At 38.2% G+C, this 22986-nt stretch overlaps 1 protein-coding gene across 1 annotated transcript; it reads right to left on the bottom strand.

The window, feature by feature from the left end:
- Positions 1-947: 947 nt before the first annotated feature.
- Positions 948-21754, bottom strand: GALNT3 (polypeptide N-acetylgalactosaminyltransferase 3). The gene is made up of 11 exons (XM_066190018.1): positions 21676-21754; positions 13440-14034; positions 11953-12125; positions 10624-10773; positions 10138-10372; positions 9307-9424; positions 8715-8915; positions 7497-7628; positions 6772-6873; positions 4273-4425; positions 948-3803 (listed from the first exon to the last, which is right to left on the bottom strand). Exons 2-11 carry the CDS (start codon positions 13946-13948, stop codon positions 3681-3683), a joined length of 1896 nt encoding a protein of 631 aa, XP_066046115.1. The 5' UTR covers positions 13949-14034; positions 21676-21754; the 3' UTR covers positions 948-3680.
- Positions 21755-22986: the final 1232 nt, after the last annotated feature.

The following is a 22986-nucleotide window of genomic DNA, read 5'->3' as shown; positions in this document are numbered from 1 at the left end:
ACTGATGAAGATGAGATGTTGTTCTCTAGATGATAAAAAAGTTCTCACAGGAATTATGGTATCACTTGGCTGTAGCCTGTCGGGAATCCCATATTTGCTATTAGACTGCGTCTGGCATTGCCATGAACTGTGGCTAAAAGGGCTGCTGCAGGGCTTGCAAAGCCATACTGATAGAACAAAACGTGAAAACAACTTTCAATACTGGTTCTCCTTCAAGGTCCCAGGATGCCCATTCAGAAGTAGGAAGATTTAACTGTTAAGGTTTACTTGTAAGTTGATCTGTTAATTGTACTCATGCTATTCTATATTCACCCTGGAGTAAAGCAGCAGTTACTCCAAAGGGTGAGTAATTTGTGGGCTGGCAAATTCTCACTGCAGTGAATGGTGACATAACCAAGTGGAGCCATAAGCAACCAGTGGGACCTCTTGTTCACAGGCAGTACTATCCAGAGCCAGAGGCCCTGAAGTCCCAAAAGGTTTAGGATCTGCTTTGTCCTGCTGGGAGTGTGGCTGAATTGGCCTGGCCTGAAGTCAAGCCTTCTTCAGCACTTGTGATTACTCCCTGGATGTGTTAGAGAGCACAGTGAGATGGAGGTTAACACCGTTCTAGTAACCTTCAATAGTTTATACAGCCATTTGATTGAGGTACCAATTTTTACATGCTGTGTCTGGAATACTATTTACCTCTGTCCCCTTCATAGGGGCAGAGAAGGGCACTATAATGTTACTGATAGAGATTTGAAATTAAAAAAAAAAGACTTAAAAGAGCCAGAGAACCCCTCTGCAACAAGCTGATTTTCAGCAAGCCTAACTATTAGAAACTACTATCCACTTTCAAGAGAACATTATCAACAGTCGGAAGATGCTGCTGCTTTTTTATTAGCTTTAAAAAAACCCCAAATCCAACTTCCTAAACCTCTAGTCATATCTACAGATCTCTTATTGCTCTCCTAGTATTACATGATGCCTATATATGTGTACACATACACACACACACGAATGTTTGAAAGTGCAATAGTCAATGTGACCTTTAATTTTGGATCTTCAAAGAGAACAGAACAAAAAGTCACTTGAAATTTAGTTCTATTTATAGATCTGCTTCCCCCTTTTCTGGCAGGTAGTAGGGAATCCAAGTAAGACTGAACTACCAAAAAATACACACTAATATGTCACAGTTTAAGGAACAATGATAGTTAACATACCTTTAAAAATACTCGTATAATACTTATTTTGTACTAGAGACCTATGTTAGACCAGAAGAGAAGTCTCAGAAAATCAAAGGAAAGAAATGGTCTTTAAAAGACCATTTTAAAATCACAGAATTCATTTCCCTTTTCTATATCTAGAACTAAAGACAAAAAATAATAACTAGGTGAATTGCTATACCTAATCTCTGCAAAAAACAACTACGTATATTGCTATATCTGCAAAAAAAACCACCAAAAATACAAAGTGGCGCTTCTCTAGCATTGCTTAAGAAGAGGTTCCCTACTTCCAAGTGCAACAGAACACTCCTTTCACTGCAATTTAAATTCTAGCCTGGTTTGAAATGTTGGCTCTTCAAAACACTTAAAAGAAATAGCAAAACCCCAACTGATAATGAGTAGATAAATCATGTTTCCTGTGTGCATATCCCAATCTGACAGGCTTGTAAGAGAAAAAGGTTGCATGAAGAAGTTATCCTTCAGTGATATTAAAAATAATGCATTTTCTGTAGAACATGAACTAAGAACCAAAGGAACAAGTACTTTTAAACTGGTATGCTAAACACTTTGTCTTCTAGAACAGGTTCCTTGGACACTGAGTTTCCATTCCCTCCCCAAGGTGAAACACAACACAGCTGCTCTCCGTTTAATCTTCCCATCCTGTATTCATACTGTTCAACAATTCCCTCATTGGCCTGCATTCTATTTTTCCTCAACTCCCCCATTTTATCAAGTGCATGTGTTGGCATGTATTGGTTTGATCTGCAAAAGTAATACTTTGTATTCCATCACCAAATTAAAACATTTATCAGAGGACACAGGCAGATCTTTGTGCAGTGTTCTGCACAACCTTCCAGTTCAAGTGTTATAAATAACCCTTCCTGGTACAGTCCTTTGAACAATTTCTGTTAACTGTATCGAGTTATTTTAGGTCATACAGCTTTAACTTCATGCGATACTCTCACAAGTGTCTCCAAAAGGCTTACAAAAGCTGAGACACAAATCAAAGGCATTGACAAGCCTGAAAAATAAATTATAGAGTTAAAGCTTCTGACAAATTATCACTGGTCCTTGCTTATACACTTTTTTGTCTTTTAGATGACTTATAAGTGCTGAAAGAAATTTTTCTTGCTTTTATTCAGAAACTGAACTCATTAGTCAGGTACCATTAAATTATGGACAGGCTCCCTCCCCACCACAGAAGTAAAAAAAAAACCACATCATCATCCATTAACCCACCAGACCTAAGTTAGCATTTATCTGTAATGATATTACTTATTAGGACAAAATAACGGATTTCTTGTTAGTGTATTTTTTTGTCCTATTCAGCCTTTAATACCCACCCCTTCAAGAGAATTTAGTCTCAGCTTTATATTTGATTGTGCAGCCAAATGTTTTTGTCTTCACTTTACAAATTTTAAAAAATTGATTATATATTTGATTATACTCTATTATTTTCTGTAATTAGCAGAATAGTTAGAAAGGCCAAAGTCTCACTCAGACTGATAAATCTGAGATCAGTCCTTTGTAAAATGGGAAACAGAAACAAGAAAGAAAATGTTACTATGCGAGTGTTGGCACAGGAAATTACATATAGATAACATTAGAAACCTGTGAGGTAAATATTGCATAAACCACTAGAAGGTAGGGGCAGTAGTAGGTAACATGTACTTTAAAAGGAGTAATGAAGAGAATGCTGAAAAAAAGTTTGAATGTTAAACAGTTCAGACGCCTACTACAATACAACTCTATAATAAACTTTTAAGTCCATGAAATGAAAAAAAAACCCTATACAAGAAGTTTGGGCTAAACAAAAGATTAGTATCAAAATAAGCAGATTTCCCATTAAAATAATCATAAATACATATTTTAGTGAGAATTCCTTTCTTCTTCTACTGAACAACTGACTTTCTAGAAGCTAAGCACAATGTGGTATTGTCCTGTTTGGCTTTGACCTGACAGTCAAATATTTAATTTTCCAGGTAAAGGAACTTAAGAAATATTGAGAAAGTTTCACTGAGTAAAGTAAATTATTAAAAAATAATATCAGCCATTTGAGCATAAAAACATTTATATAAAGTGTATTGGGTTTTGGATAGTAGACAATAATTTCTCATGACACTACAGAGAAAATTAGTCTTCTTCAGAAGTACTTACAGTATGTCAAAAAAACCCCCCCATATGGCCCCCTAAGATAAAAGAGAACTAAGAGGATCCATTAATCAGTGGTCAACATATAAAGTCTTATCATAGAAATATTGTAAACAAAATATAACCAGGATCCCAATTATCTTTGGTATAACAGACTCCCAGGGCATCGCTGATGACACATTTTATATCCAGCAAGAGGGAAAAGAAACTGTTAAAACATTCTGAATTTAAACTATCACGTAAAAATCCAGTATATGTATACGATCATAGTTCAGAATGGTTCTTTTCTTTCAATAAAATGCTTCTGGCCTATAATATCAGATCTTAATCGTTCTGGCCAAAGATCCACTTCTGGAAAGGGTCTGATGGATTACAGGATGCCAAACTCGGATGCTCTCCATTTCCTGTAAGGCACATATGTAGTGCTTCATTGTACAGAGTTTGATCCTAAAGTGAAGAAAAGAGGAAGAAAAAAGTGAACAAACAATGAACATGCTGTTTCCCCCCACAGTTCTTCCCTCAGGCTGGGTGCTAGAGTAAGCTCATACAGGTGGTGCAGAGGGGGCTAGAAAAGACATAAGTAGTATGTAAGTGACAACTTGCTTTGTTAGGAAAATTTTGTGAAGTATTTTAAAAATACAAAACATCTGAATTGACTTCCAGGTGGATGTCTAGACAAACACACTAATGAATATCAACTGGTTTTTTTTAAGTGACATTCCTATTAGTGATGAAAAGTTTTGATCTGTAACTGAAAAGCTGAAATTACCTCCATTTTCCTGCCAAAACTAAACTTCTGTATTTTGGCTTCAGAGTTTTCTTTTCATTAGCACTTTTTGCTTTTATTGGAAGTCCAAAATTAACTAGTATTGAAGATCACTAATAAAAATGCCATTTCACTGGACAGGATATGTACCTTCTGGTGCAGCCACTGCTCCTCTCCAACAGCAAAGGTTTTCTGGCCTTTGTAGGTGCACTCACGAAGCTGCACAGGTCCCTTGGAAGCATGCAGACAAAGCTCCTTCTGAATGTTATGGCGAATTTCATGGTGTGCAGAATATTCAAAGTACTATTTAAATAATTTTTAAAAAGATTTTGGTAAACAAACATGAAGAACAGTATTAAACTAAATTAAGTCTTTCAAATTGCCATACACAAAGTAATACATTTCTTATTCAAAAATTTGAGACTACAGAATAATATAATATAATATAATATTATATTATATTATATAATATAATATAAACAATACTGATTGCTGTATGCCAACTTTTGCTGCTTGATCTAAACAATAAATGTGAGGAATAGGATACTGTTATATCCTCTTGTGAGGTAACCACAAGAAAAGTAATTATAAGCATGTATTTTGTGAACTCATTTTACCATGATTTCCTGACAGCAGAGTACCCCTAAGGCTCAGCTATAATTCTGATCCTAACAGGGATTTACTTCTATAAGTTAAAGACACAGCTGTTCATTTACCCCTTCAGCCCTAACATAGCATCTTGATCTCTTCTTTTTCTCCCATGTTAACCAGCAGAGTCCCTAACATTACGTCTCACTGCTACTGTTTCTTGCCTCTGGATGTCAGCCACCTTCATCATATCTTTCCTCTGAATATTAAGGCCAGGGTCAGTTACCATCCTTGACCTTCCATTTTCCAGTGGTCAGCAATCACCTCCTCGCTACCTTGGAAACAGTGGGAACAGCACTGAGGAACAAACAGGCATCTCACTCTTAAGACTCAGTGATCAACATTAGTCTTCAAAACAGGTACTGAAGGAGTGACCTGCTTAGTCATTTAGCTCTCAGACATAGTAATTTACTCTTAATCTGCTAATCTGACTTAATCTGTCCTGATTTATTTTTGGAACTTCAGAATCTCTGCAAGCCCTGAAAATAATTACTTGAAAGCTATGTTTAGAATTTTACTAACTTTGGATATTGAGATGGGCATGTTTCCAGCCTCCAATATTCAAAAAAGGAAGAATAATTTACAACTGATGTGTAACTCTGAAAACTAGGTTCTCTCTTCTACTCCCATTTCAAATGTATGGATGAAGATGACTGTAGGAACATGACAGCATGGGAAATATTAGCCTACACTGCCAAAAGTCTGGTAAAGAATACAGGACAACTGAAAACAGAGCATTGTAATGAGAAGGGTTAAGTAAGCAAATATGCATCTCTTAAGCATTATCAGCAAAATCAGTTCTCTGAAGGCTAGCATTTAAAGGGATTCAGACTGTTATTTTGTATCAGGAGGGAAAACAAGAAACACTTGAAAGAATAGAGTTTTAGTATAGGCCAAGATAACTTAGAGAACAATAGAAGCATACAGCAGATCTCTTAATACAGTGTCTTTCTACAGTGTTCCCAAATTAATGGCTGTGACAATGTGAAAAGGCTAATAGTATTAATCCACATTTGAATAAAACCCCAAATTCAATCCTGTAAGAAGCTAGCATAATAGGGTAGTTCCTAATCTAGACAGCATGCCATGTCTCAGAAAAAATTATTAAGAAAGTATCGCCTGACTAGGATTATGTGTCTCAATTTTCACACTGCCATCAATGGATGTCTTTTAAGACTGAAAAAAATTTATTAATGCCCGTCCCCCCATAAGATAACAATTATATTCTAATTAAAACTTTTAGACCTTTGCTGACTTTTAATTATTAAGGATCACTTTTAAAGGCAACAGAGAAGTGTGCATTTCTGGGCAGGGAAGGAGATGTTCCTCTTGTTAAGTATTACAGTAATGACAGAACGATTCAGTATCTGACATCTATTGCAAGTCCTACTGTAGAAGGAACAGAGCACCATGGCTGCCTCCAAGAGCTATGGACCAAAGAGAGCTCCTCTTGAACAAATGGAATGGTTTTATTCCCTTGCATTAGCCAGCACAGGATAGGCCACTTTGACCTCACACTGTGAGGCTGCAAGCGTGATAGGGAAGGTGGCTCAGGCCTGGACACTTGGTCTCCCACTGGCCGGATTCCAACCAACATCTTCCTTGACAGTGCGAATCCTGGTGACAGAGAAAGAAGCAATAGGAGGAAGCATAAGGAAAGGAAGAATTAAGAAGACAACACTTATAAGGCAGGAGTAAGGGTGGCATGAAAAGGTTTTGCATAGAAAAGAGAGGGCAAGTGAAGCAGTGCAAGTGTGTTTGGAATCTGAATTTGTATACTGAAGTTAAAACATTAGAAACAGGACGTGACATGAAGAGTGGTATGGAATTTTTCTTTAAAAATATATAGGAATTAACGTTAAAGAAAATAAAGAAAAAAGAGATAAGGAGAGAGAAATTGCATATTAAAAGTTAGTCAATTTCTCTAAAAGTAATTAAAAGCTTTTATACAGTAAAGCTACAGCAGGAGAAAGAATAAAAATCAGGTATGAAATATTTTACCTGGTTTCCTCCAAGTCCATGACAAGAATACATAATCAGTGGTTTGCCACCATGGTTATTTTCACCAACGTCCAGACACATGCGGTTACCTATATTTTTTAACTAAAGAAAGGGTGTTGTCAGGATAAAAAAAGCTCAGGGAAATGCCAGAAACTTAAACTGTCTCAGTCATAGACAAAAGTCACCTTTAGTTTAACAATAATTACAGCTGTTCATTTTTACTTTCTGTTATGCTCAAATCCAAACCCCTGTTTTCTCAGTTAATCTTTCCTAACTAAAAGCCTAGTAACTACAGTCACACATGGAGTTATTAGCCTGCTCTGTACAATGTTACTGTTACTCAAATCACAATCTGGACAGATACACATAAAATACTTAAAACAGGAGGAAGGGAAAGTTTATTTGTAAATACACGGTAAAAGTTCATGTTCACCTCAAGCTGAAAACTATTACTTTCTTTCTTTGTTTTAGCAATGCAATGTCTGAAGTTATTTGACAGGGAAAATGACTTTTGACATAAATGAAAAATGAAAATGACGTAGCTATTGACAAAGCTATAAAAGGTATGCAGAAGAGATTCTTTGTCCAGAGTAGTGACAGAAAACCCTACAGCAGTTAAAGATAGCTAAAGACAGAAGCCTAAAAGCTATGGCTAAGGTAGTACAAGAGATTAGCAAACTTCCTGGACTGTGAAGAATATAGAAAGTAATTAAAATTAAACTTACATATCCAGAAAACAAAGGATTCAGGTCTGGCACATATGCTTCTGGATAAACATTACTAAGGTACCAGGTAAAATTTTTACACTGCAGGCGCTGCCGTAAATCAAGTCTTTTTGATATGTCTCCAAACGTTTTCTGATAGAGGAAAGAAGGTAAAGAAGGATGGAAGATAAATAAATATATTAACCTTCATTTTGCACATGTAAAGCTATGATACTCTGTGTAGTACTAGACAAGTTTTAAGCTTCCTTTGTTGATTTTTTCTTGTTAATGCTGTACTACTACAGTTACTGCTGACTTCCAGTGTCATAACACCACTGACTGCAGCATTTCAAAGTACTTGCAAGAAAAAGACATTGCAAGATGGAAAACATAGAAGTATCTTTAGTCCCAAGAAAGTTTTAACACAGTGCCTTGGAAGTGGGAAAGTATAAATATGACTGTACTGATTACAGCCATAAAGCCAACTGATCTCACTAAAAGTGTAAGCTGAAATAATAAACTGGATTAATGAAATAATTAGCATAATATCCAGTACAGTGTAGAATTTCCTAAATATAATTCAGTTGTTTAGCTGCTGAACATACCTAGGAAACGTAATGCTTTCAGTGAAATGACAGTCACGAAAATTTATCACGTGAAGGGGGAAAAAATAGCTTCTAAAAGAAAACTCTAGATTCTAGCTGGGCAGAAAACTTACAAAATAAATAAGCCAACACCCAACCTCAACCCAAAATATTTATTTACTTGAAAATAACTCAGTTTTTAAGCAGATAGAGACAGGATGGTTATCCATCATCAAGTAAGTTTTATTCTACTGCTAAAGAACAACAAAACTTGCTTTTTCAGTAAGAATACTAAGCAACTTGAAATTAACGACATTTTTCTCACTCCAGAAAATTAGTTCGTTTACATTGTCTACACAGTAATTTCTCTCATATTCTTCTGGTAGTTAGTGTACCTGCACAATGCAAACAACCCAGGAGAATGTATATTGTGTAAAAAAAAACACCAATAAAAAAACCTCAGCATACAAAATCAACATTCATCACCCAAACACTAGTTTTTTTCATGTTTGTTGGGGCTGCAGCATTAAGCAAACTGAACAGTCTTTTCATTAAAATATCTAGAATCCTTACATACTTTGTCAATAAATAACTTTTGCTCACCAAAACTTTCACCGCAGCAAGTGTGATTTCTAATACCACCACCACCACCTACTTGTTTCACAATTTTTGCTGCCTCTGTGTTTCTTCGGTAAAATATTTCTTTATATTCATCCATCCACACTTCTGCAAGGCGAACTTGATTACGTGTGATCACCTGAGTACCTTTTGGGAAAGTATGGGGACTCTTGCTGCGAAAGACATGGCCAACAACAGAGCAAGGCATGATCTCCAACTGTCCACCACATTGCCATACCTAATAATAACATTTAGTGTGTAAGTACACTGCAATCAGAATTCACGGAGTGGAAAAAAATTCAGTAATACTATTGTTTGCCAGAACACATTAAACCACTAGCAAGAGTACATATATCAGGCATACTATTAGTGAATTTCCTAATCAGATAAACCCTGGAAACACACATTTCAGACAGCAACCTTAAAAACGATTTAAAAAAAAAAAAGCAGTTTAGTGAGCATGTTTGTATTTTATTTCATAATTATTTTATTTCATAATTAGTAATTCAAATTTCCTTGTCCTAGTTGGCCAGTTGAGCAGAGGAGTCAATATCTAATACTAATTTATTCTCAAATCCCATGTACACGGCAAGCATAGAGACAATTGCTAATTAGAGAGCTAAACTTACTCTGAAAGACATTTCTATATTTTCACCTCCCCATATTTCCATTTCTTCATCATAGCTTCCAATGTGTTCAAAGTAGTCTTTTGATATTGAAAAGAGACCTCCAGCAAAAGTAGGTGTTCTGCAAAAACAGAATTTTACTGAGAAGGATAGTAGGGTTTTTTAAATATAGATGTAAAATGGTGCAACTGTTCTAGGAATTTTCCATGCACCTGTTAGTATTTCACTACGGTGATGCATATTCCTGGCATAGAGAATACTTCTAGCACTTAAATATGTTCACACAGAGTCTCATTTGACAGCTTATTGCCATTTATTAAGAACTCGTTCAGACTAATGCCTGCTGGCATAAAAGAAAGCATCAGGAAAACCAACAGATTTTCTCTGTATGGAGGATTTCGAGCAGAAGTACAACTCCTACAGACCAGTAACGTGTCTGTGGACAAAACAGGTACAATTATCATCAAATGCACTACTGTATCAGCCTAGTATTTGGGTGCTCTGAACCTTTTTGTCATTCTTTCAAGTAAAGTGAATGAGGAGACAGAATCATTGTACTGTCTCTGAAAATAACTGTGTATAATTCTCCTCTGCCCCTTCCCCCTAGGAATATTGGCAATTTCCACTCTATGTAGAAGTAATGCAGAGCAATTACTATCTTGAGGAGGCTATATTTTTATGAATCCTTTAAAATGTGGTTCTTAAAGTATTACAAAAAACATCTATGATGCTAAGTCTGATTATTATTTATTATTTTATTATTTACAAACTGCTGTTCATAAGATAAACTCCATGAAAACAAAAGGATTTAAATAGTATTCAAATTATGTTTACCTAATTGGATAGGTTTCATCCTTTCTTCTTTTATTCTCATGTTTAGGAAGAGACTCCCATCCAAATGACAAACTCCAATCAAAATTTCCTCTGTTGTGGCTATGCACATAAGGAGATGGTTTACTGAATTCAAAGGTATTGAGATCGATAGAAGCAATGTCAGGGCTTACAACAGCAACAGGATTCTCAGCTATTCTTGCCAATAATGGCTCTAACCAGCCATAAAAGCATTCACCTGTGGAGAAAATGGGAACACTGAATTTTCGCTTGGCTATAAAGTAGTACACAGCGTATGTTTTAACATGTCCAGCAAGCCAATATGGACTATTTTTAAATAGCATTGCTAATTATACCTTCAATAATATGAAACAGCAATAGGAAAGATGATATGTTACGAACATTTATAATTCATAAAAAATCTGCAACATTAAATCAAAGACAACAGCATTATAAAGTAGACCTGGCATGGTTACAGGTTACACTTACAATGAGCATCCAGGAAGGTAAGGGTCTCTCCTGTTGCTACTGAAGCTCCCAACAACCGTGCAGTGATCAGACCTTTTCTTTCCTTCTGACGGACTACTTTAACTATTTGAAACTGTTTCACATATTCATCTAGTTTCTCATGCAGGTATTCTAGAAAGAGGAATCAGTGTCAGGATATTCAGTGTATACACATGCCACTGCCCAAAATGTTACACTATTAAGCAAGCAAGATAACTCAGGCTAACCCCAGAAATTATCTCAACATCAAAGCCATAAAAATTCCTATCTGCTGAAGGTTATTTTTAGGGGCTGAGTATTATGGGGGTAGGGGTGTAGGAAGAGGTGATCAGCAGAGAACCGGAGATGGAACATTAAAATAATTCTGGGGAAAAAAGGACGTGCTAATACATCTCTGCTGTGGTGTTAACCACATTTGAATCCAATTCCATTTTCATAGCAAATGGATCTCATACTTACATTATCTGCAAAACATACAAATTCTTTCCTTAAGGATGGCACATTTACAGTTTCCAAAGGCTACAGGATTTACAACAGCAACAGAAACCATATAAAAAACTATTTAAATGTTCAGATTTTGAGAAAGAAACCCACATCTCTCATGAAACATCCCACATCATCTTCTTTATTCTGCCCATCCTTAGTATTAAACTGTACAACTGAACATACATCCAAGTGTTTCAATGTACTCAATACAGACTTGGAAAAAAGTGTAAATACATTAACAGAAGTATGTATAAACATATTCATCTAAAGCTAAGCATACAAAGATTTTTGAACTTGCATTTGTTTTCACACTAAGTATATATATAAATTATTTTTGAGACTCGGCTTGACTGTTGAGGATTATTTTACCATTAAATAATTTTACTTGCTAATAAGGACTCTGCCCTTCATATTAATGAAATTAATTTGCACAAAGACAACCACTGATAAAATGCGAATTTCTACAAGTCTGGGCCAATTTATACTTGGATACTTTGTTCTACAAATTGCAATTGGTTTGAAACACGAAGTACAAAGCTACTTGCCTTGCAAGCAGTTATGCAGATAAATCAGCATCAGGAAAAAAAAAAAAGGAATGAGGTTTAAAAACCTTTTAGGGTACAGGAATTTCATATTTGACTAGCTTATGGAAAAAATAAGGTGAGGGAGGGCTATTTTATATTTAAAAAAAAGAAACAGAACCACTTAGAATGTTATACATGTCAGTAGTGGTAAAGAGACATCCTCCTGGCCAATATATCTGCAAACCTAACGTCTTCAATTAAAAAAACCAAAACCAGAAGTGAAAGCAGGAAGACTTCTTACCATCTACACTGGCATCATCCACCAAAATAATCTCCTTCAGCAGTATGGCAGGAGATGTGTACATCACACTGTGAACAGTTCTGAGCAGAGTTGACCACGCTTCATTATGGAAAACGATGATAATGCTTGTGGTTGGCAAAGGCGGGCAACGCTTAAACTTTTGTTCAATACATCTACAAATTAGAAGTGTCAGAGGTTACAAAATGGACAACAATTTTTTACTCGCACTCCTAAACTTTTCTTTCTAGTACAGAACTTTATAACTATGACATTAAATAGTTCTGCTTCTCTGCTTTCTATCCTAGCTTTGGAGTGCAAAGGTAGGTACTTCAACTGGAGCAGCTGTTCAGAATATTTTTAAAAATATCATGACTGAGAATTGAAAAACTTAGTTTTGCTTCTGTCTCACAGACATTTGAGTACATTTCATGTACTACCCAGGCTTTCTTCAGGAAAAAATGTTATTTTATTGAGAGCAGCAGGTACTGATTGAGCTAACTCAAAAATCACCATTACTGCTGAAACCTAAGAATACAAAGAAAAATATTTATTAGAAAAATTCAGAGATTACAAGGAAAAATACAATGTATGTAATTCAAATTTCAAAGCTTTGTAGAAATGCTATGTAAGCATTAGGGCACTATGTCCCATTCAAGGGATCCGATTTTAAACCCACAATTTTTCAAGACTGACATATCCCAAACATAACTTTAGATCCAATGGCAAGTCAAGATGACAATGCTGTATTCATAAGTTGCACACTCATTGTTTATCACCTGTCAGCTTTAGGGCCTGGGGGACACCCCAAGGTAATAACCACAGTCACTGCCTCACAAAATACACAAGCAAAACCTCCCCAGTTGTGCTCTAGGTGAGGTTATGGTGAGCGGCACTGCATGTATCAGCAGTGGCTCAGTAAATTTAGCAGTTTCTGGCACAGATGGCTCACATTTCATCTGACACTGACAGAGACTGCTCATAACTAAACCCACTCTTCCACTCTCCCCAAGTCCTACAGTCTACATTTAAAAAATTCTTGAATACTACAAGATTGTTGCTGAGATCTTCCATTACCTTGTTCAACAGTTTGCAATTCCTAATTTATTAAATTATGCGAGTAGTTTCATTAACACTGAATGCTAAAAAAATGGGGGGTGGTGTTTTAATTGGACAAATGTTGAAACCACATTTTTAGTTTTCTTCTAAGTAAAACTAAGCAGGCTTCCTGAAAGTTACTCAGAAATTTTAGCCTTAAAGGCAAAAGCAGAACGCCTTCTTTAAATATGGTTACTTTGAATTCAAAACCATGAAAGAAGTGAGCTTTTCTAAACATTCTTGGCTTTGGCACTGTGGATCATTATGTACAGCCAATCATTATGTATAGCTAGGAGACTTTCCTAAACTATCACCTACTGCTGAACTCAAATCACTTTGCAGTCTGAATTTCTGAGTTTTTCAAATATGAGGACATACACATTTCAACTTACTCAGGAGGTCGAGTATCTGGTCCAAGATCGCGGTGTAAAGAAATCCTATCACTTGCAAATGCATTAAAACAGTGTTTCTCTTCTCCAACCTGTTTTTCTTTCTGTTCTTCTGAATTCAAGTTGATGGTTTTAAATGCTTTGCCAGAAGCTCCAGGAGCATTAGGATCTTGAAGGGGCCGATCTAGAAAGGGTTTCAGTTCCGCTGGAGTATAGTGCCCTGGCAAACAGTGTCTCTCTCCAGGAATTTTAGTTTGCCTAATGGGTGCTTTTATCTGCATTTTTGGCTTTGCACCTTTGATATTGTTCATAGCATTTAACACAAGACCTAATACATGACTTTTCTTTCCAACAACTGGCTCAATCCCTGCTTCATCCTTAAAATCTTGAACACCCACTTCTCTTTGTAATAAAAATAAAAATACCAGAAAGACAAACACGATAATGCTAAACTTCCAAAGTTTCCAGTGAAAAAATGTCTTAAATAGTTTAGGTGTCTTTTTCCAGGCCATTCTAGTTTTAAAAATTTTCACACAACTAAAGTTTTTGTGAGTGTTGTTCTTCACATATGTCACAGCATTTCTTGAAATTGTAACACCTGCAAATTAAAACAAATAGTATTCAATTAGACATCTAGTATATTCAACTGTGTAAAGCTGTAAGAAATTAATGGGAAGAAATTAATTCACAGCTCCCAAAAGTCAAACATCATGCATGCTACATCACTTAAAGATACATTAGGCCTACCTATAAGATACCCAAAATGCCCTTTCCCTGCTTTTTGTTTTGGGTTTTATTTGTTAAATACACTTCATATAGAAGAACCAGGAATCAAGCATACCATCAAGAATAAAAGAGTATTTCTACACAGTGCCACTCCTTCAAGTTTATTTTCTTCCAAGTAATTTGCTTAAAATTAGAATAAAGTCTTATAGAAGCAGGGAATTTTAGTTCAAGGATGGGACAGAAGAAAAAGAGGTGGCATCAATCCATTAGTTCAAGCTGCATGTCAGAAAGAGCCATATGGAAAGTGAACTAAAAGATAAGAAAGACTTTTCAATCAACTTACTTCAACAATTTTCAAGTTTCCACCACAATTTTTTCACAGACACGTAATTATTCATTTGCTTTCAAAGATGAAACTATGAAAGACATTTGAGGACTACCAAAATCTAAGTGATTTGAATTAAATTCTCTCTGCCAAACTGGCAGTTTACAAGAAGGGGATACATTTTGCCACCAGCCTGAATTGCTGGAATAGCTATTCCAGCTATTCAGGCTATAGCTTCATTTTTGTCTAAATTGCATGTTTGTGAATCCAGAAGAGAAATAAACAGCATCTAGCTAAAAGCCACAGTTAGTTCCCACTTGCTAATGACTGACACAAAACTGCAAAAAACTACTTTTCTATTTATTCCTCTGAAATACCAGTAGATCTTAATTGGAGTAATATATACTCAGGAGGAGATACAAGTCAGAGAAAAGACCCTCCCCCCCTTACCTGCTTTTCTTCAAGAATCTGAAGGAGCAACTAAGCATCTGGATTTCTTCACATTATACTGTTACTCAAAGTTTGTGTCAGCTTAATAAACCCATACATTTAAACCACAGTTTTTACTGTTTGTACAGTGTTTTTGTAGAGTTATTGTTAAAAGAATGCAGAGGGGAAGATATTAGATCATACTAAAAGGTACCAAAACCATCCTTCTCAGCTCACAAAATTTCCAAAAAACCAAGCCAAACTAACCAGTCCACTTCTGTGTTACATATTATTTTCCCATTTTTCCTTAGTGCTTAAACATTTCAACTACAATACTGATACCTTTAGAGTGGAAGACTACAAATAAAACCTTTCTTCCCAATGAAAGGATTGCAACCACATTATCAAACTTTCAGACTGAAAAATGTCTTGTTTTCTCACAGTGTCTGGTGGGTTGCTCTTTACTGGCTGCCAGACACCAACCCAGCCACTCTCTTGCTTTCCATCCTCAGTAGGACAGTGGGGACAAATAAGATGGAAAATCACATGGCTTGAGCTAAGGACAGAGTGATCACTTACCAGCTACTGTCATAGGGAAAACAGATTTGTAATCATGAATTTGAATTTATTGCCAATTAAAACTAGAGTAGGATGGTGAGAAACAAAGGCTCAAACTAGTTCCCCTGGCTCAGCTTCATTCCCAATTCTTCTCTCTCCTTTCTGCCTACTGGTACAGAAGGAATGAATAATAAGGGCTGTGGTCAGCTTGTAAGACTTTATCTCTAGCACTCCTTCCTCTGCACACTTTTCCCCTGTTCCAGCATGGGTTCTCTCCATGCAGTTCAGTACTTCAGCACAAGCTGCTCCTGCACAGGCCATCCACGGGTCACAGTTCCTGCCAGGATCTTGCTCCTTCATGGGCTCTCCATAGGCTGCAGCTTTCTTCAAGGTATATCCACCTGCTCTGGCCTGGGGTCCTGCACAGGCTGCAGAGTGGATACCTCCTCTGGGGTGGTCCTTCATGGGCTGCAGGGAAATTCTGCTCCACTGCAGTCTCCTCCATGAGCTGCAGGGGGAATATCTGCTCCAGTGCCTGGAATACCTACTCCCCTCCTTCTTCGCTGACCTTGGGTTCGCAGTTTCACATTTTTCTCTCCTCTTTCTCACAGCTGTTGTGCAGTATTTTTTACCCTTTCTTAAATACCTCATCACAGAGGCACCACCTGCTACACTGGGTGGCTCAGCTTTGGCCAAGAGTGGGTCTGTTTTACAGCTGGCTGGAACCAGCTGTGTTCAGGCCTGGATGGGACCGGAGGTGCGGGAGCTGACCCCTGTCTCTTATCACAGAGGCTACCTGTGTAGTCATCCTCACCTCCTAGCCTTGCCAGGAAAATGCAATACACAATGTAAAACACTAACTATAGGTACAGATCAGCACCCAGCATTGCAGGGGCTACAGCCTCTGCGGGTTGCTAACTAGGAATGCTTTCCTAGCACCACCAAAAAGAAAATCACATTACTGATTTGCAGTGCAGCATGCACAAGCACGTAAGATACACGAGTAAATCTTAAAGCTTAAATCAATAAGCAATATAAATATATCTTCCTCAAATGGGAAAAAATGTATATATATATATATATATATAAACATCTATATCTATCTATACATGTATTTGAAATACCTGATGTCATAAGAGGGATTGGAAACAAGAGACATGTGGAGCATGCTGCCACAAGACAAATATGAAATGTATCTGTCCCTAGAAAAGAACCTTCCCTGGAGTTAGGTGGGTTGTGGAAGACACCAACACAACTTAACCCTTTCAGTGTGGATCAGTACACTCTACTAACATGCTGTGCACAGAAATAAATGCAAGTAATGTTTCTTTAAGAAAGGATCAAGTGTCAGCCTTGGGATAGTATGTGCAGCAAACACCAGGTGGACAGAGGCTTGATTGCCACAAGCACACAGCAAAATCTCTTGATTTAGACAAATGCTGAGTGTTGCTTTGTTTACAAAGTATCTGATAGGGATATTGCTTACAATAAGAGAAGAGTTCTTTGTCGCACAAAAGAGTAGCAGTTTCCAGAACAGAAGCTGCATTGTCCAAAGAACTTTTGCCATGAAAACTGTAACTTACTTAGGGTTTTTACCAGGATAATTTGTAGTCAGAAATGCAATCTTTATTCCCCACAAATGCCTCTCAAATTTTCATGGCAGTGCAATGTGTCAGCAAACACAGACCAAGCTACTATTCAATCCTCCAGGACATGCTGAAGAAATATGTGGCATGATTAAACTCCCTGGGGTGACTGTTTAGCAAAGCATTTAATCTTCTATTCATTAGCGTTATTTTCACTAATAGTAGTCTGGATTCTTACAGCACTTTGAAATAATTAGCCCTAAACATCTGAAGTTGGATTTTTTTTTTTTTTTTTAGGAAGAAAATAACCAGAAATCTAAAATGTACTACTAAAGTCTTCTAAAAGTGCCAAAAAGCAGCTGCCACACTACTTCAAACCACATCACATGGGCAGCATAAGAATTCAATGCAGTCTATGTTACATTATGCCACCCACTGGTTCTGATGTCAGACTGTCTGCAAAAACTCTTACAAGAAAACCCTGCTAATGTAGCCAACAAGCAGAAAACTCTGGGGGTTTTTTTGTTAACTTGATCTGAATAACACTGTAGAGAATAATCTTTAGTAAAAAAGTGAAAGTATCTTTAACCCAAATTAGCAGAAATTCTTTCCAATCATGCGAGACAAAATCATTTGGGTTAGCATCAACAATATTCATGACCTCAGTTAAAAAAATAATAAATTTAAAATTTACTTTTTTCCATCTGAATGTTAAACAGGTTTCAAATGCTTCCTGACAATTTGCTTATAGAACATACAACCCTAAAACCCAAACAAATATCCTAAAAAGTGGGAAAAATAAGGAAAACATTATTCAGAATTATTCTAATCAAAACTGTTTAACTACATAACTTGGCTTCAGCTTAATCTAATTCTTCTATAATTCCATAATCACAGTCTCATAAAAAGTTTGTCTATTTCTCCTTGTTATCAAAGCATACAGTCCCTTCCTCAAACCTTAGAGTCCCCTTAATCAGAAGGTGGGTGTGCAAATAAAAACACTGAGCAAATACTTGAGAAAAAACCCAAATAAACCTGACACTGATGATCAACTGTTCTCAACAAATTAGCAAAAGTCTGACAAGGATATTTCAGGATACTTTAACTGTAAAAAGCGCTACTTCCACTACTGGTATTTCTGAATCTAAAATTCTAGACAGGGCTTCTTATTTTCTTTGCATGAGTATCAATGTAGATGATACAAAAACATTAGTTACTGAAATAATTAGTTTGGTAAAAGATATTTTCGTCTTCTACCACCATGAAAATTGATGAGGCTTTTTTTTTGCTATTGGCAAATAAATAAAAAAATAAATCACTGAACAAAACTCTTTGCACTTCCTAGAAGTCCATTCCAGAGGAACATCCATTCACATAAGCACCTTTGGTGACAGACTAAGAAACATCCAATTCAGAGTGAACCCATCATAAAGGTCTAGCTTTATATGGAATATGAAGATTCTTCATAGAATCAAAACCATTCAAAAGCACTTCAAAATCTGGGATAATTAAATTAGTTGTGTAAGTTTAGCAAACTATGCTACTGTTTAAAAAAATATTAGCTCTTAATTTAAATAAAGGAACAAATGATAAAATGAAATGTACAGAAGTTAAAGACTAAAGACATGAAAATGTGAAACAGAATCAGTTGTTTAGTTTCTATCTCCACACTTGTTTAACTGTTTCAGTCAGAGTTCCTACTGAATGCACTCCTAAATACAGTACACATACCTAAAGGAAATAGAAATTCACAAACCCCAGGTGCTGTTCCTCCGGGTACATTCTTTGAAGCTCAGCCAATAGAAATGTGGTTCTGTTCCTGAAAAAAAAGTTGCTAGAGGAATACTGAATGTGTTCAGTTCCTGAGCCTTCATTTTAGAAACATTAAGAGCACAGGTTATTCTAGCAAATGCTGCATGTAACCTGCCTCATTGATTATTACACAGCAATCAGAAGCTGTACCTTCTGGAGGAGCATACCGAAGAAGCTGAAGAAGTTCTGAGCAACAGCAGCACAGAACAGCTTGCTGAAACAAACTTGGTCAAATATCTCCATCAGTAGTTTCATTTAGCTTAAAAAAAAAAAAAAAAGAAAGAAAGAAGAAAACCCCCAAACAAACAATTAGCAAACCTCCTTCTATGTATTCTAATGGAAGTGCTTCAAACTCAAATTTTTACACACTCTTTCAAAATTAGCACTACTATCATTTTTTTACAGCCAAGCACTGTATGTGATAGGGAGATAGAGAGTTCCCTTTGACAATTGATAGCATAGTAATTATATACAGTAACCATATATTATAAAAATATTTATGGCTTATTTTTAAAGACCTGGGACATGTAAATAACACACATTAATCTCAAATTTAAATTTCATTCCACTCTCTATTTTCCTTTTTGTCCTTGGTCAGACTGTTTTGGACCTCCATTAAAATTATTTTAGACTGTCCCTGAAAATGCCATGATGAAAAGTGAGCATGATAGCAGCTGTAAAGGGCTGTTTTAACTTAAAAGGATTAGTGTGTCATTTCCATTTAAGCACCAGAAGATAACGTCTGGACCATAACCAGAGGACTTTTGTTTGTTTTCCTGATTGTAGGAACACTTCTAAGATAACAAAAACATCCAAGTATCAATTGCAGGTCTTGAAATCACAGTTTTCTAACTGGCCTAAACTTTTGTTTAAGTGATAAGCATAAAGCAAAGAAAGTCTCCTCATGGGAGATTTACTGGGTTAGTGACTGCTAAACTAATCCTTGTTGGAAGCTCCCATAGGTGTTTTCACTTTCCTCCTCTCCTCACTTCAAATGTTCCAGATACATTTCACTGCTGAATAATGTTAGTCCACTGTAGCTGGTCACTTGATGCTAGAATTTAATTGCTAAATCACTGTCAGTGATAAAATTCTCTGTTTGTATGCAGAACTAATTTTTTTCTATGCCACATGATCTCAGTGAGTCTTCGGGAAAATCAGACAGAAGTAAGACAGACAGCAGTAAGACAGACAGCAAGTGAATAAATCCATGCTTTACATGACTGAAAAAAACCTAGCACTTTATGGTTGAGAAACTTGAGGCACTTTCAGATCTTGTAGACGACAGGCACAACAATGAGCAGATTAGGATGAGAAACTTGTAAGTGTTGGCAGGCAACTGATCAGCATTTCATATCATGAACATGATCCACTACATTGATTCCAAAAGAGGGAAAACCTTGGACTAGGTAACAGCTCTTGGAACAGGAGAACCAGGCAGCAAACTTAGGAAAAAAAAAATTATCTCAAAGCAACACAGTGTGTCACCTAGAACCACAGACACTGGGGAAACATCACAGAGAGGGCAATTACATCTTGTTCCTATTTTGACAGGGCTCAAGATATCCAGGCTGCTTCTGGTATTACCCCACCCCCCAAAAAGGACCAGTTAAGTGGCAATAGCACTTACAAGGAGGAGGAAAACTGGTCTTCTGCTCCTTCCCACAGTGCAACAAAAATAGCAATTCAGGCTCTCTGTAACTGACTTAATTTTTACTTTGCTCTGTTATTGAGAAGCCTCGAGATGACAGCAGCAGATGCCAAACTGACCAGGCGATTGAGCAAACCTGGCTAAAAAAGGAAACCAAACCCTGTAAGTTGGCTGCTTTGTCTCAGACTCTAAGTCTGGCAGCGCAGCAGCCTAGCACTGCCTTTAGTCAAGACGGAATTGATCAATATAATTTATAATCTTTTAAACAAAGGAGGTCTTTTTGTTACAGAAGACTAGCAGGTAAAACACTGCTGCGATAGATACATATTCGTATTTCCCATAAGATTTTTTTATTTAAACAACAACATATTTTATTAATAAAGTCTTCTTCGTAAAAGCATATTTTACATAAAGTAAAAAAATAATAAAAATCCGTGACACTAAGGTTGTTAAATTTAAAGTACACTTCTTCCGTCAGTTTCCAGACCTAAGCAAACATTGTCTAAGTATTGTCACCTGCTGTGCAGAAGACTAACCAACTGTCGGAGGGGAGAGACAATGCGGTAACTCTTCAAAAGAGCAGGATGAAACACACCAGAGTTAGCTGGCAATGTACACAATCGGTATCAGCCTGCCGCCCCGAATCAATGCGGTACTGTGGGCAAACCCTTGGGCGGGATTCGTACGTGGCAGAGACACCTCCCTCGGTCAACACCTTCGGGTTGGACAGTGCATCCGGCCGGCACTTCCCGGAGCCCTGTGTCCGCGCGGGGGGCAGCCGGGGCTCCTCGCCCACCCCACGCTCGCCCGGAGCGGAGCCCGCAGGGCTGGGCTGTCCCGTTCCCGGGAAGGGCCCTGGGGCCGGCGGCCTCGGTGCGAGCTGAGGGACCGCGCGTGGAGCGAGCGCGCCAAGGGGCGGCTGAGGGGACCCCCAGGGCAGCTCGGGCCCCGCGCCCTCCCAGCACCGCTGCCTGACCTCACGGCTCCCGCCCGCCGAGCCCCGCCGGGCGCGCCCGCACGGGCTGCGGCGAGCGGAGAAGAGGCGGCAGCGGACGCTGCCCCGCCGCCGGACGCTGCCCCGCCGGCCACAGCCCTTGGAGAGGCCAAGGAGGAGCGGAGCCGCGCGGCGCCTCCCGAGGCTCCCGCACTCACCTCGTCCGGCGGCAGGACGGCGAAGGCGCTGCCGAGGGAGCGGCGCCGGAGCCCCGGGAGGCCGGAGCCGGGCGGGCTCTGCGGCTTCCGCCCCGCGCCCGCCAGGTGCGCGCCGCCGGCCCCGCGCCTGCGCCCGCGCGCCCGCGCCCCGCCCTCACCTGGCGCCCAGGTGCGCGAGGCGGCAGCGGGGGCGCGCCCATCCCGCTCCGCGACACGGGGCTCGGGCACAGCCACAGAGCGCGCACCCACCCAGGGCCTTGCTTCAGCCACCCAAGCGTTCGCTTGTGCAAGATGGGGTTGACCAAGCACCTCCAGTGCTGGAAAACAGAACACAAAATCCCTCCGAGCTGAGATCACAGACTGGGAGAAGGGATAGCACACTGAGCTCTCTCTCTTCACAGTGTAGTATCCCAGAGAGATAGGTACGAAATCACTTTTCTATAGAAGCATGGTTTAATGGTGAGGGAGAAAAAAACCAAGTAATATTTACACTCCTTTAACAGTGTTGAGTCTCCCCTTCTTCCTACTCTCAAATAAAAGCAGCACAATCACCGTCTCACCCCAGCACTTCAAAACTTCTTTGAGCTGCTGAACTGCAGGTATCTAAAGGTGCTTAGCAAGTGGAAGGGGAGTTGGCAGTAGTTGTACTGATTTGTGTCACGACAGTGCCAAAAATGGTGATGCCAGTTCTTTTAGGAATTAATACTGCACAGGAACACTTAAGATTTAGACTAGAATCTCTCACAATTCATGGGTTCTGTTATTTCTAGGGTGTTAAAATACTTCCTTATGACTTTTGACAGCTGATGCCTAAACTCTGCTAAGCAGTACATTACCTGAGACAGGCATAGCCAGTGCTCAACTTTTGTAGCACAAAATTCAAGTAAAGGCAACTTTCTAGAGCAACCTTTTAAAAACCTGCTGTTTCCCAAAAAAAAGTGCCTGCATTAAAAGGCATACTGACTCCTTAAAAAACCCCAAAAAACCCCAACCAAACATCAAGAACAGTATCTAAGAAAACTCCATTTCAGAACAAGACAGACCATGCACATGGCTTCCCTCTTAGCAAGCACCATGTCACATAATTAGCAACAACTTTTTTGTCTCTGCTAAAGCATTAGATTTTTGCAATAATGGTTCAATTGTCAACATTTTATGACAGGTCAATGTCGCAAAAACCTAAGAGTTCTAATTTCATTGCAAGATGAAGCCAGAGGTAAAACCACAGAGCAAATGAAGCTAGATAGCAAAATCACTGTTAAGATCTTTGAAAAGTGGCATAGTCATAAGTTGATGGAGAAGTACGTGCTA

This window comes from Chamaea fasciata, unplaced genomic scaffold (genome assembly GCF_029207755.1).
Source record: "Chamaea fasciata isolate MVZ Bird 193981 ecotype frontalis unplaced genomic scaffold, bChaFas1.0.hap1 SCAF_8, whole genome shotgun sequence".
In the NCBI taxonomy this organism is placed as follows: domain Eukaryota; kingdom Metazoa; phylum Chordata; class Aves; order Passeriformes; family Sylviidae; genus Chamaea; species Chamaea fasciata.
This window is presented reverse-complemented; position numbering and strand designations above follow the sequence as displayed.

Bases quoted from the DNA above. Each gene is read 5' to 3' on its own strand.
- GALNT3 (XM_066190018.1), bottom strand. From the start codon at position 13,948: ATGGCCTGGAAAAAGACACCTAAACTATTTAAGACATTTTTTCACTGG. The intron at 9,425-10,137 runs GTAAACATAATT...CTGTTTTTGCAG, and splicing joins GATGAAACCTATCCAATTAG to AACACCTACTTTTGCTGGAG. The intron at 4,426-6,771 runs GTAAAATATTTC...TTATTTAAATAG, and splicing joins ATGGACTTGGAGGAAACCAG to TACTTTGAATATTCTGCACA.